Source organism: Oncorhynchus clarkii, unplaced genomic scaffold (genome assembly GCF_045791955.1).
Source record: "Oncorhynchus clarkii lewisi isolate Uvic-CL-2024 unplaced genomic scaffold, UVic_Ocla_1.0 unplaced_contig_6826_pilon_pilon, whole genome shotgun sequence".
In the NCBI taxonomy this organism is placed as follows: domain Eukaryota; kingdom Metazoa; phylum Chordata; class Actinopteri; order Salmoniformes; family Salmonidae; genus Oncorhynchus; species Oncorhynchus clarkii.
The window spans coordinates 149,315-169,709 of record NW_027261053.1 but is presented as its reverse complement, the minus strand read 5'-3'; the positions used below and the strand labels follow the sequence as shown (position 1 = coordinate 169,709).

General features: G+C 42.8%; 1 protein-coding gene across 1 annotated transcript in view; it reads right to left on the bottom strand.

Annotated features, from left to right (window-relative positions):
• The window catches only part of LOC139403956 (EMILIN-2-like), a 54,901-nt gene extending 38,227 nt beyond the window's left edge, over window positions 1-16,674 (bottom strand). Inside the window, exons 1-2 of the mRNA XM_071147167.1 lie at window positions 16,316-16,674; window positions 15,494-15,619 (exon numbers count right to left, since the gene is read on the bottom strand). Coding sequence (XP_071003268.1) covers window positions 15,494-15,619; window positions 16,316-16,470 — 281 coding nt within the window. The 5' untranslated portion in view covers window positions 16,471-16,674. The remainder of the gene's footprint in view (window positions 1-15,493; window positions 15,620-16,315) is intronic.
• Between the last annotated feature and the right edge of the window lie 3,721 nt (window positions 16,675-20,395).

Here is a 20,395-nt window from a genome sequence, read left to right as displayed (position 1 = left end):
AGAGGTTCCAGCAACTTCATCCCTTGGGGCTTCCACTTCGTGATCAGATCCAGAGGTACCAGTGCCTTCGTCCCCTGTTCTGTCTCCCTCTCCGGTGGCTTCTACAGTGAATGAGGCTCCGGAGGTACCTGCACCTTCGTCCCCTGTTCTGTCTCCCTCTCCGGTGGCTTCTACAGTGAATGAGGCTCCGGAGGTACCTGCACCTTCGTCCCCTGTTCTGTCTCCCTCTCCGGTGGCTTCTATGGTGAATGAGGCTCCGGAGGTACCTGCACCTTCGTCCCCTGTTCTGTCTCCCTCTCCGGTGGCTTCTACAGTGAATGAGGATTCATTGGTTATGGGAGGCTTCAAACGGGTGCCAAGAGTTGCAGCTGTGCGAGATGGTGCCTCTCGCCAGTCCTTGACGGGTCATCCTGAATCATACGAGGTGTAGAAATGGGTGTACAGTGCATTGCGAAAGTATTCGGCCCCCTTGAACTTTGCGACCTTTTGCCACATTTCAGGTTTCAAACATAAAGATATAAAACTGTATTTTTTTGTGAAGAATCAGCAACAAGTGGGACACAATCATGAAGTGGAACATTTATTGGATATTTCAAACTTTTTTAACAAATCAAAAACTGAAAAATTGGGCGTGCAAAATTATTCAGGCCCCTTAAATTAATACTTTGTAGCGCCACCTTTTGCTGCGATTACAGCTGTAAGTCGCTTGGGGTATGTCTCTATCAGTTTTGCACATCGAGAGACTGAAATGTTTTCCCATTCCTCCTTGCAAAACAGCTCGAGCTCAGTGAGGTTGGATGGAGAGCATTTGTGAACAGCAGTTTTCAGTTCTTTCCACAGATTCTCGATTGGATTCAGGTCTGGACTGACTTGGCCATTCTAACACCTGGATATGTTTATTTTTGAACCATTCCATTGTAGATTTTGCTTTATGTTTTGGATCATTGTCTTGTTGGAAGACAAATCTCCGTCCCAGTCTCAGGTCTTTTGCAGACTCCATCAGGTTTTCTTCCAGAATGGTCCTGTATTTGGCTCCATCCATCTTCCCATCAATTTTAACCATCTTCCCTGTCCCTGCTGAAGAAAAGCAGGCCCAAACCATGATGCTGCCACCACCATGTTTGACAGTGGGGATGGTGTGTTCAGCTGTGTTGCTTTTACGCCAAACATAACGTTTTGCATTGTTGCCAAAAAGTTCAATTTTGGTTTCATCTGACCAGAGCACCTTCTTCCACATGTTTGGTGTGTCTCCCAGGTGGCTTGTGGCAAACTTTAAACAACACTTTTTATGGATATCTTTAAGAAATGGCTTTCTTCTTGCCACTCTTCCATAAAGGCCAGATTTGTGCAATAACGACTGATTGTTGTCCTATGGACAGAGTCTCCCACCTCAGCTGTAGATCTCTGCAGTTCATCCAGAGTGATCATGGGCCTCTTGGCTGCATCTCTGATCAGTCTTCTCCTTGTATGAGCTGAAAGTTTAGAGGGACGGCCAGGTCTTGGTAGATTTGCAGTGGTCTGATACTCCTTCCATTTCAATATTATCGCTTGCACAGTGCTCCTTGGGATGTTTAAAGCTTGGGAAATCTTTTTGTATCCAAATCCGGCTTTAAACTTCTTCACAACAGTATCTCGGACCTGCCTGGTGTGTTCCTTGTTCTTCATGATGCTCTCTGCGCTTTTAACGGACCTCTGAGACTATCACAGTGCAGGTGCATTTATACGGAGACTTGATTACACACAGGTGGATTGTATTTATCATCATTAGTCATTTAGGTCAACATTGGATCATTCAGAGATCCTCACTGAACTTCTGGAGAGAGTTTGCTGCACTGAAAGTAAAGGGGCTGAATAATTTTGCACGCCCAATTTTTCAGTTTTTGATTTGTTAAAAAAGTTTGAAATATCCAATAAATGTCGTTCCACTTCATGATTGTGTCCCACTTGTTGTGGATTCTTCACAAAAAAATACAGTTTTATATCTTTATGTTTGAAGCCTGAAATGTGGCAAAAGGTCGCAAAGTTCAAGGGGGCCGAATACCTTCGCAATGCACTGTATTTCCTCTCCCATCTCGCCGGCTGTTGTTTTAGGCAGCTCTAAGGTACCAAATGGCTCGGTTACTGGAGAAAAATACATGATCTACCCCAGGGCACAAGAACAGGGTATTACTAGGCTCCCCACCGTTATACGTCAATACATAGAGGTTGATGCTGTTGCAGCCCACGTGGGAGAGAATTCCATTAGGAATGGTAGCTCGGACACAAAAATACGTTCTATAATTTCTGGCTCTGTGCCCTCGCTGGGTCGATGTAGTGAAAATTTTAGCAGTCTATAGCGCTTCACAACTGGCTACGTGACTTCTGCAGCTCCATTGGTGTGACTTTTGTAGACAACTTTGACACCTAATGAAGCAGAGCATTCTCTATAAGGAGAATCCACCCTAATCATCGAGGTGCCTGTTCTTCCCCCATACAGCCTCCAGTTGCCTGTTCTTCCCCCCGTACAGCCTCCAGTTGCCTGTTCTTCCCCCATACAGCCTCCAGTTGCCTGTTCTTCCCCCATACAGCCTCCAGTTGCCTGTTCTTCCCCCATACAGCCTCCAGTTGCCTGTTCTTCCCCCATACAGCCTCCAGTTGCCTGTTCTTCCCCCATACAGCCTCCAGTTGCCTGTTCTTCCCCCATACAGCCTCCAGTTGCCTGTTCTTCCCCAATACAGCCTCCAGTTGTCTGTTCTCCCCCCATACAGCCTCCAGTTGCCTGTTCTTCCCCAATACAGCCTCCAGTTGCCTGTTCTCCCCCCATACAGCCTCCAGCTGACTGTTCTTCCCCCATACAGCCTACAGCGGACTGTTCTTCCCCCATACAGCCTCCAGCTGACTGTTCTTCCCCCATACAGCCTCCAGTTGCCTGTTGTTCCCCCATACAGCCTCCAGTTGCCTGTTCTTCCCCCATACAGCCTCCAGTTGCCTGTTCTTCCCCCATACAGCCTCCAGTTGCCTGTTCTTCCCCCATACAGCCTGCAGTTTCCTCGATGGATGATCAGTCAACATCACATGACTTGGGAAATGATAGTCAGGGTTTTTCTTTTTGGCAACTCACAGAAACAAAAGTTATTGCTTGCTTATTAGCTATTGACACCAAGAAGTCATTAGAGGCTGACAATTTGAAGCAAACTGAAGTGGGTCTAGGGTGGCCGGTAAGGTGGCGGTGATATGACCCTGGACTAGCCTCTCAAAGCATGATGACAGAAGTGAGTGCTACGGGGCAGTAGTCATTTAGTTCAGTTATCTTTGCCTTCTTGGGAACAGCAACAATGGTAGCCATGTTGAAGAATATGGGGACAACAGAGGATAGGGAGCAATTAAATATATCTATAAAACACAACCATGCTGAATGAACACTTATTTTAACTTAATATAATACATTTAAAAAATACATTTAGTCTCAAATAAATAATGAAACATGTTCAATTTGGTTTAAATAATGCAAAAACAAAGTGTTGGAGAAGAAAGTAAAAGTTCAATATGTGCCATGTAAAAACGCTAAAGTTTAAGTTCCTTGCTCAGAACATGAGAACATATGAAAGCAGGTGGTTCCCTTTAACATGAGTCTTCAATATTCCCAGGTAAGAAGTTTTAGGTTGTAGTTATTATAGGAATTATAGGACTATTTCTCTCGATAGCATTTGTACAGTCGTGGCCAAAAGTTTTGAGAATGGCACAAATATTAATTTCCACAAAGTTTGCTGCTTCAGTGTCTTTAGATATTTTTGTCAGATGTTACTATGGAATGCTGAAGTATAATTACAAGCATTTCATAAGTGTCAAAGGCTTTAATTGACAATTACATGAAGTTGATGCAAAGAGTCAATATTTGCAGTGTGGACCCTTCTTATTCAAGACCTCTGCAATCTGCCTTGGCATGCTGCCAATTAACTTCTGGCACACACCCTGACTGATGGCAGCCCATTCTTGCATAATCAATGCTTGGAGCTTGTCAGAATTTGTGGGGTTTTGTGTGTCCACCCGCTTCTTGAAGATTGACCACAAGTTCTCAATGGGATTAAGGTCTGGCCAAAATATTGATGTTTTGTTCCCTGAGCCACTTGTTCCCTGAGCCACTTGCCTTATGGCAAGGTGCTCTATCATAGTGGAAAAGGCATGGTTCGTCACAAAACTGTTCCTGGATGGTTGGGAGAAGTTGCTCTCGGAGGATATGTTGGTGCCATTCTTTATTCATGGCTGTGTTCTCAGGCAAAATTGTAAGTGAGTCCACTCCCTTGGCTGACAAGCAAGGGCACACATGAATGGTCTCAGGAAGCTTTACTGTTGGCATGACACAGGACTGATGGTAGCGCTCACCTTGTCTTCTCCGGACAAGCTTTTTTCCGGATGCCTCAAACAATCGGCAAGGGGATTCATCAGAGAAAATGACTTTACCGCAATCCTCAGCAGTCCAATCCCTGTACCTTTTGCATAATATCAGTCTGTCCCTGATGTTTTTTCTGGAGAGAAGTGACTTCTTTGCTGCCCTTCTTGAAACCAGGCTATCCTCTAAAAGATGCAATCACACCTGCCTGCTGCCATTCCTGAGCAAGCTCTGTACTGGTGGTGCCCGGATCCCGCAGCTGAATCAACTTTAGGAGACGGTCCTGGCGCTTGCTGGACTTTCTTGGGCGCCCTGAAGCCTTCTTTACAACAATTGAACCACTCTCCTTAAAGTTCTTGACGATCCGATAAATGGTTGATTTAGGTGCAATCTTACTGGCAGCAATATCCTTAAGCCCTTTTTGTGCAAAGCAATGATGACGGTACATGTTTCCTTGCAGGTAACCATGGTTGACAGAGGAAGAACAATGATTCCAAGCACCACTCTCCTTTTGAAGCTTCCAGTCTGTTATTCAAACTCAATCAGCATGACAGAGTGATCTCCAGCCTTGTCCTCGTCAACACTCACACGTGTGTTAACGAGAGAATCACTGACATGATGTCAGCTGGTCCTTTAGTGGCAGGGTTGAAATGCAGTGGAAATGTTTTTTGGGGATTCAGTTAATTTGCATGGCAAAGAGTGACTTTGCAATTAATCTGATCACTCTTCATAACATTCTGGAGTATATGCAAATTGCCATCATGCAAACTGAGGCAGCAGACTTTGTGAAAATTAATATTTGTGTCATTCTCAAAAACTTTTGGCCACGACTGTATTACATATACCTTTGACTATTGGATGTTTGTATAGGCACTTTAGTATTGCCAGCCTAATCTTGGGAGTTGATAGGCTTGAAGTCATAAACAGCGCTGTGCTTCATTTGTTTTGTGCATAATAATAATTGTATTTATTTTATTTGACCTTTATTTAACTTCTTATGGGACGGTAGCATCTCACCTGGCCATTATCCAGTGAAATTCAAATATTTAACATTCTTAAAAATATATGTGTTATACATCAAAATAAACCTTAACTTCTTGTTAATCCAGCCGCTGTGTCAGATTTCAAAAAGGTTTTGTGGCGAAAGCACACCATGTGAATATCTGAGGACAGCACCCTGCATACAAACACATGAAAAACATATTTCAACCAGGCAGGTGCGACACAAAAGTCAGAAAGAGCGATATAATTAATGCCTTACCTTTGAAGATCTTCTTCTGTTGGAACTCCAAAATGTCCCAGAAACATCACAAATTGTCTTTTTGTTCGATAATGTCCTTCTTTATGTCCAAAAAACGTCCATTTATCTGGCGCATTTGATTCAGAAATACACCGGTTTCAACTCGCCCAACATGAATGTAAACTTGGTCCAAACATTTCAAACAACATTCCTAAACCAACCTCAGGTACCCTAAAATGTAAAAAAAATCGATAAAATTTAAAACGGAATAAACTGTTTCTAATACCGGATAAAAACAATTTGGAGCGCGCTCCTGTTCACACGCACCAAAACAATAGTCCACCTGGAGTGACATTTACAATGAATAGGACTACTTCTTCTTTTCTCAAAAGAAAAACATCAAACGATTTCTAAAGTCTGTTGACATCTAGTGGAAGCCATATGAAATGCAACCAGGCTCCTAATAATAAGGGTATCCCATAGAAACCTATTGGAAAATATTTTTTTCCCTGGATGGTTTGCCTGCCAAATCAGTTCTGTTATATTCACATACATTATTTTAACAGTTTTAGAAACGTTAGAGTGTTTTCTATCCAAATCTACAAATTATATGCACATTCTAGCTTCTGGGCCTGAGTAACAGGCAGTTTTGTCACGCCCTGACCTTATATAACCTTAGATAATAATTTCTCTATTTTGGTTAGGTCAGGATGTGACTAGGAGGGGTAGTCTAGTTTTTTATTTTCTATGTTGGCCTGGTATGGTTCCCAATCAGAGGCAGCTGTCTATCGTTGTCTCTGATTGGGGATCATATTTAGGCAGCCTTTTCCCTCCCTTTTCCCTGTTTGTGGGATCTTGATTTTGTATTATTGCTTTTTAGCCCTACAAAGCTGGACGTTTAGTTTGTTACTCTTTCTTGTTTTGTGTTTTGTTATCATAAATGTAAATGATTAACCTACCCCAAGCTGCATCTTGGTCCGACCATCCTTCCAACAACGATCATTACAAGTTTACTTTGGGCACGCTTTTCATCCGGATGTCAAAATACTACCCCCTACCCAAGAGAGGATAACTAGGCAAGTCAGTTAAGAACAAATTCTTATTTACAATAACGGCCTACCAAAAGGCAAAAGGCCTCCTGCGGGGACGGGGGCCTGGGATTAAAAATAAAAACAATATAAATATAGGACAAAACACAAGAGAGACAACACTACATAAAGAGAGACCAAAGACAGCAACATAGCAAGGCAGCAACACATAACACACCATGGTAGCAACACACCATAAGAACAACATGGTAGCAACACAACATGGTAGCAGCATAAAACATGGTACAAACATTATTGGGCACAGGCAACAGCACCACAACTTTGCTTTGGGGACCTTTAACAGAATGTGACTGGCAAAACGGGTGTTGTATGTGTAGGTTGAGGGCTTCGGTAGACATCTCAGATGGGGGGAGTGAGGCCTAAGAGGGTTTTATAAATAAGTATAAACCAGTGGGTCTTGCGACAGGTATAGAGAGATGACCAGTTTACAGAGGAGTATAGAGTGCAGAGATGTGTCCTATAGGGAGCATTGGTGGCAAATCTGATTGCCGAATGGTAAAGAACATCTAGCCGCTCAAGAGTACCCTTACTTGCCGATCTATAAAATAAATGTCTCCGTAATCTAGCATGGGTAAGATGGTCATCTGAATCAGGGTTAGTTTGTCAGCTGGGGTGAAAGAGGAGCCATTACGATAGAGGAAACCAAGTATAGATTTAACTTTAGCCTGCAGCTCTGATATGTGCTGAGAGAAGGACAGTGTACCATCTAGCCATACTCCCAAGTGCTTGTATGTCGTGACTGCCTAAAGCTCTAAACCTCAGAGGTAGTAATAACACCTGTGGGAAAAGGGGCATTCTTCTAACCAAACCACATGACCTTTGTTTTGGAGGTGTTCAGAACAAGGTTAACGGCAGAGAAAGCTTGTTGGACACTAAGAAAGCTTTGTTGTAGAGCATTTAACACAAAATCCAGGGAGCGGCCAGCTGAGTCTGTATCATCTGCATATAAATGGATGAGAGAGCTTCCTACTGCCTGAGCTATGTTGTTGATGTAAAATGAGAAGAGCGTGGGGCCTAGGATTGAGCCTTGGGGTACTCCCTTGGTGACAGGAAGTGGCTGAGACAGCAGATTTTATGACTTTATACACAGCACTCTTTGAAAGAGGTAGTTAGCAAACCAGGCCAAAGACCCCTCAGAGACATACTCCTTAGCCTGCCTACAAGAATGATATGGTAGACCATTCCAAAAACTTTTGCCAAGTCAATAATATAACAGCACAATATTGCTTCGAAACAAGGGCAATGGTGAAATCATTGAGGACCTTTAAGGTTGCAGTGACAAATCAAATCAAAGTTTATTTGTCACGTGCCCTGAATACAAAATGTGTAGACCTTACAGTGAAATGCTTACTTACAGGCTCCAACCAACAGTGCAATTTCAAAAATTATATATATTCAAAAAATAAATAAGGTATTAGGTGAACAATAGGTAATTATAGAAATAAAAACAACAGTAAAAGACAGTGAAAAATATCATTAGCGAGTCTATATACAGTAGCGAGGCTATAGCAGTAGTAGGTAGTATGTAAATGTAGATATGGTTAATAAAGTGACTTTGCATATATGATAAAGAGAGAGTAGCAGTAGCGTAAAAGATGGTTTGGTGGGTGTTGAAAAGTGTGACACAATGTAAATACCCAGTTAGATGGAAAGCAACAGATAGGTGGATAGCAACAGAAAGAGAGAGCAACAGAGGTGGATAGGAACAAATAGGTGGATAGCAACAGAAAGAGAGAGCAACAGATAGGTGGATAGCAACACATAGGTGGATAGCAACAGAAAGAGAGAGCAACAGATAGGTGGATAGCAACAGATAGGTGGATAGGAACAGAAAGAGAGAGCAACAGAAAGGTGGATAGCAACAGAAAGAGAGAGCAACAGATAGGCGAACAGCAACAGCAACAGATAGGTGGACAGCAACAGAAAGAGAGAGCAACAGAAAGGTGGATAGCAACAGAAAGAGAGAGCAACAGATAGGTGGATAGCAACAGATAGGTGGACAGCAACAAATAGGTGGACAGCAACAAATAGGTGGACAGCAACAAATAGGTGGACAGCAACAGATAGGTGGATAGCAACAGAAAGAGAGAGCAACAGATAGGTGGATAGCAACAGATAGGTGGATAGCAACAGAAAGAGAGAGCAACAGATAGGTGGACAGCAACAGATAGGTGGACAGCAACAGATAGGTGGACGGCAACAGATAGGTGGACGGCAACAGATAGGTGGACGGCAACAGATAGGTGGACGGCAACAGATAGGTGGACGGCAACAGATAGGTGGACGGCAACAGAAAGAGAGAGCAACATATAGGTGGATAGCAACAGATAGGTGGATAGCAACATAAAGAGAGAGCAACAGAAAGGTGGATAGCAACAGAAAGAGAGAGCATCAGATAGGTGGATAGCAACAGATAAAGAGAGAGCAACAGAAAGGTGGATAGCAACAGAAAGAGAGAGCATCAGATAGGTGGATAGCAACAGATAAAGATAGCAACAAATAGGTGGATAGCAACAGATAAAGAGAGCAACAGATAGGTGGATAGCAACATATATGTGGATAGCAATAGATAAAGAGAGCGCAATAGAAAGGTGGATAGCAACAGCTAAAGAGAGAGCAACAGATAAAGAGAGAGCAACAGATAAAGAGAGAGCAACAGATAAAGAGAGAGCAACAGATAAAGAGAGAGCAACAGATAAAGAGATAGCAACAGATAGATGAATAGCAACAGATAAAGAGAGAGGAACAGATAGGTGGATAGCAACAGATGAAGAGAGAGCAACAAATAGGTGGTCAGCAACAGATAGGTGGACAGCAACAGACAGGTGGATAGCAACAGAAAGAGAGAGCAACAGGTAGGTGGACAGCAACAGACAGGTGGATAGCAACAGAAAGAGATAGCAACAGATAGGTGGACAGCAACAGATGAAGAGAGCAACAGGTAAAGAGAGAGCAACAGATAAAGAGAGAGCAACAAATAAAGAGAGAGCAACAAATAAAGAGAGCGCAACAGATAGGTGGATAGCAACAGACAAAGAGAGCAACAGATAGGTGGATAGCAACAGAAAGAGAGAGCATCAGATAGGTGGATAGCAACAGATAAAGCGAGAGCAACAGATAAAGAGAGAGCAACAGATAAAGCGAGAGCAACAGATAGGTGGACAGGAACAGATAGGTGGACAGCAACAAATAAAGCGAGAGCAACAGATAGGTGGATAGCAACAGAAAGAGAGAGCATCAGATAGGTGGATAGCAACAGAAAGAGAGAGCATCAGATAGGTGGACAGCAACAGATAAAGAGAGAGCAAAAGATAAAGAGAGAGCAACAGGTAAAGAGAGAGCAACAGGTAAAGAGAGAGCAACAGGTAAAGAGAGAGCAACAGGTAGGTGGACAGCAACAGATAGGTGGACAGCATCAGATGAAGAGAGAGCAACAAATGAAGCGAGAGCAATAGATAGGTGGACAGCAACAGATGAAGAGATAGCAACAGATGAAGATAGAGCAACAAATAGGTGGACAGCAACATACAGGTGGATAGCAACAGAAAGAGAGAACAACAGATGTGGATAGCAACAGATAAAGCGAGAACAACAGATAGGAGGACAGCAACAGATATAGAGAGAGCAACAGACAAAGAGAGAGCAACAGATAGGTGGACAGCAACAGACAAAGAGAGAGCAACAGACAGGTGGATAGTAACAGATAGGTAGATAGCAACAGATAAAGAGAGAGACTCAACAATTTAAGTCCAGTAGTGAAACAGAGCTGTCTAACCATAACCCAATGCCAGGCCTCCTCCCTATCTCTCTCACGGAAACTTGGGTTCAGGTTTCTCTGACCTGCCTCCCAGGAGATTCTGGGATTTCCAGATCATTTTCCGTCATGCAGAGAAAGGAGTTAGGGTTAGAAAAAGAAAGCAAAGGCATGAACTCTAATAGTTTACTAGCCCCTTTGTCTCTCTTCCTCCCTCTGCCTCTCTCTCTAATAGTTTACCAGCCCTTTTGTGTCTTTCTCTTTCCCTCTCGTTCTCTCTCCCTCCCTCTGTCTCTCTCTCTAATAGTTTACCAGTCTCTCTCTCTCTCTCTCTCTCTCTCTCTCCCTCCTTCCGTCTCTCTCTCTAATAGTTTACCAGTCCCTTTGTGACTCTCTTTCTCATTCTCTCACACTCCCTCCGTCTCTCTCTACTTCCCTCCTTGTCACCCTCCCTCTCCATGTCTCCCTCCCTCCCTCTCCATGTCTCCCTCCCTTCCTCTCCATGTCTCCCTCCCTCCCTCTCCATGTCTCCCTCCCTCCCTCTCCATGTCTCCCTCTCCGTGTCTCCCTCTCGCTCGCTCTCTCATTTTTATTCCATGAAGTCATGACCGTTTGAGAACAGATTTCACAAGACAGAGGTGTTCTCAAGGGGGTAAAACGTCAAATATTTAACTTCACTCCAACTATGTGTCTAAAGTGTATGTTGCAAAATAGTGTGGCCACAAGTTCCAACTTACAATAAAACTATGACGTCACTCTAAACATGAATGTCACAGTGTTATGGCAAAACCGAGGTACTTATTGTTGGAGCCAAAGCACAGGGAGAGAATCTGTCCGAACATTTTAATTAATGGGCAATAAAGATAAAACACCTGGAAAAAAAACTAAGTGTTATTTTAGATTCTGAACTACATTTCGAATCACACATTAGGAATGTGACCACAATAGCTTTTTAACATCTGAGGAACATTTCCAAGGTGTGGCTGTTTCTCTCTCAGGCTGATACAGAGACACTCATCCATGCTTTTATTACAAGCAGGCTTGACTACAGTAATGCTCTCCTGTCTGGTCTACCTAAGAAAGCTATTGGTCATCTGCAAAACATACAGAATGCTGCAGCATGGGTACTGACCAAGATCAGACAGAGAACACACACTACATCGGTTTTAACCTCTCTAGGGTATGTGGGACGCTAGCGTCCCATCTGGCCAACATCCAGTGAGATTGCAGAGCGCCAAATTCAAATACAGAAATACTCATTATAAAAATTCAGAAAACAAAACATATTTTCCTTAGTTTTAAAGATTAACTTCTTGTGAATCCAACCACGGTGTCAGATTTAAAAAATGCTTCACGGCAAAATCATACCTTACGATTATTTGAGAACATAGCCCAGTTGACAAATTATTACAAACAGTAACCAGCCAAGCAGAAGCGTTACAAAACTCAAAAATAGAGATAAAATGAATCCCTTACTTTTGATGATCTTCATATGGTGGCACTCAGAAGACATTAATTTACTCAATAAATGTTCCTTTTGTTCGATAAAGTCTATTTATATCCAAAAACCTCCGTTTTCTTCGCACGTTTTCTTCAGTAATCCACAGGCTCAAACGCAGTCAAAACAGGCAGACAAAAAATCCCAATTGTTTCCGTAAAGTTCATAGAAACATGTCAAACAATGTTTATATTTAATCCTCAGGTTGTTTTTAGCCTAAATGATCTATAATATTTCAACCGGACAATAACATTGTCAATATAAAAGGTAAACAAGAAATGCACTCCCTCGTGATTGCGTATGAAAAAGCTCTGTGACATGTCAGGGTCCAATCATTCAGACTGGTCTTACTCCCTCATTTATAAGAATACAAGCCTGAAACAATTTCTAAAGACTGTTGACATCTAGTGGAAGGCATAGGAACTGCAAATTGAGTCCTATGTCAATGGATACTGTAATGGCATTGAATAGAAAACTACAAAACCACAAAAAAAAATACTTCCTGAATGGATTTTTCTCAGGTTTTCGCCTGCCAAATCAGTTCTGTTATACTCACAGACACTATTTTAACAGTTTTGGAAACTTTAGAGTGTTTTCTTTCCAAATCTACCAGTTATATGCATATCATATCTTCTGGGCCCGAGGAGCAGGGCGTTTAATTTAGACATGCTTTTCATCCAAAAATCCGAATGCTGCCCCCTACCCTAGAGAAGTTTTAACGTCTCTGCACTGGCTGCCTGTGAGTTTTAGAATTAATTTTAAGATTTTTGAATCGGTTTTTAAATCAATTCAAGATTGTGCACCTCAATACATGTCAGACATGCTTTAAGTTATGTACCCAGTAGGTCCCTCAGGTCCTTTGGGGGGCCGAAACTGTGGATATATCTAAAAGAGATCTTAAAACATATTTTTAGCTTTTCTTTTCCTCAGGGTGCTTTTTAGTCATTCAGTTTGTGTCATTATTTTGTTTGCGTTGAATTTCATGACTGAAATGTGATGTATTATTAAAGTATGATTAGATTTGATGGTAAATCTAATTGAGTGGAACCCCATCAGTGGAACCCAATCAGTGGAACCTGGGCTGCCCAGCTATGGTAAATCTAATGGTGTGAAACCCAATCAGTGGAACCTGGGCTTTTTTAATTTCACCTTTATTTAACCAGGTAGGCCAGTTGAGAACAAGTTCTCATTTACAATGTGAATCTTAAGGGATCGCAAACGATACGAAAGAGTTGTTGAACAGGCTAGTATTAGGGGTTGCAAAAATTGCGACGGATAATTTTAGAAAGAGAGGGTTCAGATTGTAAAGCCCAGCTGATTTGTAGGGGTCCAGATTTTGCAGCTTCTTCAGAACATCAGCTTTCTGGAATTGGGTGAAGGAGAAATGGGGAGCTTGGGCAAGTTGCTGTGGGGGGTGCAGAGCTGTTGACCGGGGTAGGGGTAGCCAGGTGGAAAGCATGGCCAGCCGTAGAAAAATACCTGTTGAAATTCTCGATTGTCGTAGATTTATCGGTGGTGACAGTGTTTCCAAGCCTCAGTGCAGTGGGCAGCTGGGAGGGGGTGCTCTTATTCTCCATGGACTTTACAGTGTCCCAGAACTTTTGGAGTTTGTGGTACAGGATGCAAATTTCTGTTTGAAAAAGCTAGCCTTTGCTTTCCTAACTGCCTGTGTATATTGGTTCCTAACTTCCCTGAAAAGTTGCATATCACGGGGGCTATTCGATGATAATGCAGTACACCACAGGATGTTTTTGTGCTGGTCAAGGGCAGTCAGGTCTGGATTGAACCAGGGGCAATATCGGTTCCTGGATCAATTTTTTTTGAGTGGGGCATGCTTATTTAAGATGGTGAGGAAAGCACTTTTAAAGAATAACCAGGCATCATCTACTGACGGAATGAGGTCAATGTCCTTCCAGGATACCCAGGCCAGGTCGATTAGAAAAGCCTGCTCTCTGAAGTGTTTTAGGGAGAGTTTGACAGTGATGAGGGGTGGTCGTTTGACTGCAGACCCGTTACGGACGCAGGCAATGAGTGATTGCTGAGATCCTGGTTGAAGACAGCAGAGGTGTATTTGGAGGGCAGGTTGGTTAGGATGATATCTATGAGGGTGCCCATGTTTTACGGATTTGGGGTTGTACCGGGTAGGTTCATTGATAATTTGTGTGAGATTGAGGGCATCAAGTTTAGATTGTAGGAGGACCAGGGTGTTAAGCATGTCCCAGTTTAGGTCACCTAACAGCACGAGCTCTGAAGAAAGACGGGGGGACATCAATTCACATATGGTGTCCAGGGCACAGTTGGGGGCAGAAGGTGGTGTCTATAGCAAGCGGCAACGGTGAGAGACTTGTCTCTGGAAAGGTGGATTTTTAAAAGTAGGAGCTCAAATTGTTTGGACACAGACCTGGATAGTAAGACAGAACTCTGTAGGCCTTCTTTGCAGTAGATTGCAACTCCGCCCCCTTTGGCAGTTCTATCTTGTCGGAAAATGGTATGGTTAGGGATGGACATTTCAGGGTTTTTGGTGGTCTTCCTAAACCAGGATTCAGACACAGCTAGTACATCCGGGTTGGCAGAGTGTGCTAAGGCAGTGAATAAAACAAACTTAGGGAGGAGGCTTCTAATGTTAACATCTAAGATCCATGAGGGTGCCTGTGTTTATGGATTTAGGGTTGTATCTGGTAGGTTCCATGATAATTTGTGTGAGATTGAGGGCATTTTTGTTAGATTGTAGGACGGCCAGGGTTTTAAGCATATCCCAGTTTATGGCATATCCCAACTATGGTAAATCTAATGGTGTTAAACCCCATCAGTGGAACCTGGGCTGTCCAACTATGGTAAATCTAATGGTGTTAAACCCCATCAGTGGAACCTGGGCTGTCCAACTATGGTAAATCTAATGGTGTTAAACCCCATCAGTGGAACCTGGGCTGTCCAACTATGGTAAATCTAATGGTGTTAAACCCCATCAGTGGAACCCCGGATGCCCAGTTATGAAATGTTTCCAGTGACGCTCTAATAATGAAAACAACAACTTTCATTTGATGTTGTCAGAGTCATTCATTCTGTGGTTGATCAGTCATCCCGTCAGTCTTATTACTGGAATAAATGAGCTAATCAGAGTGGATTAATCATTGCTGTTCACTGGCTAACTCATAAGTACTTTCCAAGCTGCTGTTTTCTCCCTTCTGTCCTCCCTTTTCCTAACCCTTCTCACCCCTCCAGTGGACCTGAGGTGACTAAGTAGTAAGGAGCAACTCCACCTAGTTTCCATCACATTGCTGTAACATCCCCAGCCCTCTTAGATGAGAAAATAAGAGAAGGGAGGGAATAATATTCTATTATATCCCATCTCTCTCCGTCCTCCACCCATCTCTCTCTCACTCTGTCCTCCACCCATCCCTCTCTGTCCTCCACCCATCCCTCTCTGTCATCCCCCTCTGTCCTCCACCCATCCCTCTCTCCCATACCTCTCTGTCATCCCTCTCTCTGTCCTCCACCCATCCCTCTCTCCAGGGAAACTTACATCACTTGTTGCTCACAGTCTGGGTCATGGTTTGGGCACGGTGCCACCTCAGGCTCCACAAAGCTCTCCACATTCCCCTGGACGGTACAGCTCACGTTCTTATGGACCACATATGCACACCAATTCCTAGAGGGGGAGGAGAGAAAGAGAGAGAGATGTGTAAGCAAAATATGTCATTGGTAACCAACCATCAGGCAACAATTCCAACCCTTCCAAGCTTGAGAAATAAGATACAAATAGTCTATTGTCTGATAGAAATAGTTGAGAAAAAAGAGAGAAATAAAAGTCAGCATCTGTGTGGATCATTTAGCTGTAGCTGACTGGTGCAGATAACCAGCCTATCACATTACAGGGTGACTGGGGCAGATAACCAGCCTATCACATTACAGGGTGGTTTCCACCTCCAATTAGTATATCTACTGATTGACATGTGATTTTATCATTATGGATTAGAGCAGATCGGTTGATATGTACAGTGGAGACACAGAAAGGCTGCATCAGAACACAGAACACAGATTATAATGCTGCAGCAAACAGACAAGACTAGACACACTCAGTGGTGCATTATTCTCCATAACAAAACTCAGAAACAACTCAATGCAACAATTTAGTGATAAATAACTGCAGTAAAATAATTCAAAATGTAAACGTATATTGAATTAATTCAATGTAATCACGAGTAACCTCTCCATTTACTGCACTAATTAAAGAGAAAAAGTCCTGCGAAAATAAAATAAGATCGCAACGACACAGAACACAACTCGTTTGAGGCAAATGGAAATAAATAAAACAGATTAACAATAGATACAAATAATAATTTACCTATTCCTCTGTGACTGTCGGTGTCTCGCGCCCTGGTACGCAGCTCCTTGGAAAAGGTTGTAGTTCGGCGGATTTTGTCCGTTGGTGACAGAAAAGTTGAAGAACAGAGAGAACAATGTCCATGTTACCCCCAAATCAGCTGCTCCCCACTTCATCGTAGACAACAGATTAAATTAACTGCTACGGAACATGGACAAGAAAAGTTCAGATATATGTATCTTTTAAAAGTTGATATTCTATGTGCGGCCGCCCGGTAACTGAGCAGAACCTGACTAAATTTTGGAGATCTCTTTGCGGGTCGCTGTTGACTCCACTGGAACGACGTAGCTGTTAGACTCCTTTCCCCTCCCATCCTCCCTGCCTTCCTTCGACCCCAGCCCCTCCCCTCTCCACCCCATGAGAAACAAACACGCCCCGAATTGTCCGCAGCTTGTACTGTGCGCGCGCACACACACACGCTGTAACAGCGCGTACTGTGCCCTGCCGGCAGACTGTTACAAACATTTATAGCATCTACCTTCTTGCTGTTCCCATTAATGTTTGTACCATGTTGTGTTGCTACCATGTTGTTGTCATGTGGTGTTGCTGCCATGCTATGTTGTTGTCTTAGGTCTCTCTTTATTTAGTGTTGTGTTGTCTATCTTGTCGTGATGTGTGTTTGCCTTTTGGTAAGCCATCATTGTAAATAAGAATTTGTTCTTAACTGACTTGGCTAGCAGGACGCTGAAAAGTTGCGCGATTTTTAACAGAATTTTCAAAAAAGGTGGGGGTAGAAGTAAGAGGTTAAATAAAGGTTAAATACATTAAAACACATCTGCTATCGGTTCTGTCACACTGAAGACCAATTACGTGCCTGATTTTGTTGTGGGAGACTTTTGAGAAAACATTTGATATCTTATATTTATTTAACTTAATACGATTTAGTAATATCCCCTCTAATTTTAGTCATTGACTATTAGTCAAATTGATAAGAGTGAGTCAAATACATTTCCTGGGATGTCTTTTTCACCATGCATTCCCTATGCTGCTAAATAGTGAATCAAACATCAGATATATGAGTACTGTAGACTCCTGTCATGATGTTGAATTAGCCAATGAATGGCTAGGAATATTTAAGGCCAGGTTCCTATATTTCCTGTTGTTATTAGGTACAGTCATCATCTTTTACTGTGGATGGAGGCAAATTGTTACAGTCTTGTACCAATTAACCTCTACGTGATCGGTGTGTCCCCCGCAGGATGGTTGAGCTAACGTAGGCTAATGTGATTAGCATGAGGTTGTAAGTAACAAGAACATTTCCCAGGACATAGACATATCTGATATTTGCAGAAAGCTTACATTCTTGTTAATCTAACTGCACTGTCCAATTTACAGTAGCTATTACAATGATAGAATACCATGGTATTTTTTGAGGAGAGTGCACAATTTTGAACTTGAAAATGTATTAATAAACCAATTAGGCACATTTGGGCAGTCTTGATACAACGTTTTGAACAAATATGCGATGGTTCAATGAATCAGTCTAAAATTCCAGATCTAATGTGTTATATTCTTCTACATTCATTTTACATTTTCACAAACTTCAAAGTGTTTCCTTTCAAATGGTAGCAAGAATATGCTTATCCTTGCTTATCCATCCTTGCATTGTTGCAGCCCTGGAGGCAGCACACACACGGGCGGGCGGGCGGGCGGGCGGGCGGGCGGGCGGGCAGGCAGGCAGGCAGGCAGGCAGGCAGGCAGGCAGGCAGGCAGGCAGGCAGGCAGGCAGACAGGCAGGCAAGGGAAAGTCACCCACTAAAATACTACTTGACTAAAAGTCTAAAAGTATTTTGTTTTAAATATACTTAACTATCAAAAGTACATGCAATTGCTAAAATATACTTAAGTATCAAAAGTAAAAGTGTAAATCATTTAAAATTCCTTATATTACGCAAACCAGATGGCACCATTTTTTACATTTGTATTTATTTATGGATAGCCAGGGACAAACTCCAACTCTCAGACATAATTTACAAATGAAGCATTTGTGTTTAGTGAGTCCGCCAGATCAGAGGCAGTAGGGATGACCAGGGATGTTCTCTTCATAACTGTGTGAATTGGACCATTTTCCTGTCCTGCTAACCATTCAAAATGTAAGGACTACTTTTGGATATCAGAGAAAATGTATGGAGTAAAAAGTACCTTATTTCACTTCCTATCCATCACTTCCTGTTAAACGCGGAATGAGGGAGAGCTCAGTTTGTTATTTTGGAAAGTTTTGAAAGTCTATTGAAATAGTTTGGTTACTAGCCAACTACCTTTTGAGTTTGGATCCTGTGACGCGGTCGGCATCAGGTGCTGGGACTCCTACTATCTGCCTAGTGTTCCTGCCGACCATGGCCGGGTCTGAGGAGCTGTTTGGCGTAGCAGCTAGCCTAGCTGTGCTAGTTACCTGCATATCAAGCTAGTTGGGTTTTCTTGAGGGCTCGAATGCAGCCTGCAACGCTGTAGGCCATTGTGGCTGGGACCGCAGATTGCCCCAGGCTTGTGGCTGTCTAGGTCCGTGCTGTTTGTTGTTGTTGTTTTCAATCTTCCCTGCAGGGCAGATGCCATGTCTGGAACTGAGAGGAGTAACAGCATAACCTACATTGTTACCATGACAAAGACCAAAGCTAGCGGGAGTACAGGTGACCAGCTAACTAAAAGGTGAACAGCTAGCAGGTGACCAGCTATCTAAAAGGTGACCAGCTAACTAAAAGGTGAACAGCTAGCAGGTGACCAGCTAGCAGGTGACCAGCTAACTAAAAGGTGACCAGCTAGCAGGTGACCAGCTATCTAAAAGGGTGAACAGCTAGCAGGTGACCAGCTAACTAAAAGGTGACCAGCTAGCAGGTGACCAGCTATCTAAAAGGGTGAACAGCTAGCAGGTGAACAGCTAACTAAAAGGTGACCAGCTAACTAAAAGGTAAACAGCTAGCAGGTGACCAGCTAACTAAAAGGTGACCAGCTAACTAAAAGGTGAACAGCTAGCAGGTGACCAGCTAACTAAAAGGTGAACAGCTAGCAGGTGACCAGCTAACTAAAAGGTGAACAGCTAGCAGGTGGCCAGCTAACTAAAAGGTGAACAGCTAGCAGGTGACCAGCTAACTAAAAGGTGAACAGCTAACAGGTGACCAGCTAACTAAAAGGTGACTAGCTAACTAAAAGATGACCAGCTAACTTAAAGGTGAACAGCTAGCAGGTGACCAACTAACTAAAGGGTGAACAGCTAGCAGGTGACCAGCTAACTAAAAGGTGAACAGCTAGCAGGTGACCAGCTAACTAAAAGGTGACCAGCTAACTAAAAGGTGAACAGCTAGCAGTTGACCAGCTAACTAAAAGGTGAACAGCTAACAGGTGACCAGCTAACTAAAAGGTGAACAGCTAACAGGTGACCAGCTAACTAAAAGGTGACTAGCTAACTAAAATATGACAAGCTAACTAAAAGGTGAACAGCTAGCAGGTGACCAGCTAACTAAAAGGTGAACAGCTAGCAGGTGACCAGCTAACTAAAAGGTGAACAGCTAGCAGGTGACCAGCTAACTAAAAGGTGAACCGCTAGCAGGTGACCAGCTAACTAAAAGATGACCAGCTAAATAAAAGTTGAAGCGCTAATAGGTGACCAGCTAACAGGTGACCCGCTACCTAAAAGGTGACCAGCTAACAGGTGACCCGCTACCTAAAAGGTGACCAGCTAACAGGTGACCAGCTAACTAAAAGGTGACCAGCTAAAAGGTGACCATCTGACTAAAAGGTGAACAGCTAATTAGTGATCAGCTAACTAAAAGGTAAATAGCTAACAGTGTACCAGCATAGAGTTGATCAGCTAACTAAAAGGTGACTAGCAAACTTAACTTCTTAAAATCCTCCTAGGGCTCAGATCCCGCTAGCGGGATATAAATCGACAACATCCGGTGAAGCTGGATCGCACCAAATTCAAATAACAAAATTGTAATATTAAACATTCATGAACATACAAGTGTCTTATATCTTTTAAAAGCGTAACTTCTCGTTAATCCAACTGTGTTGTCAGATTTCAAAAAGTCTTTACGGCGAAATAAT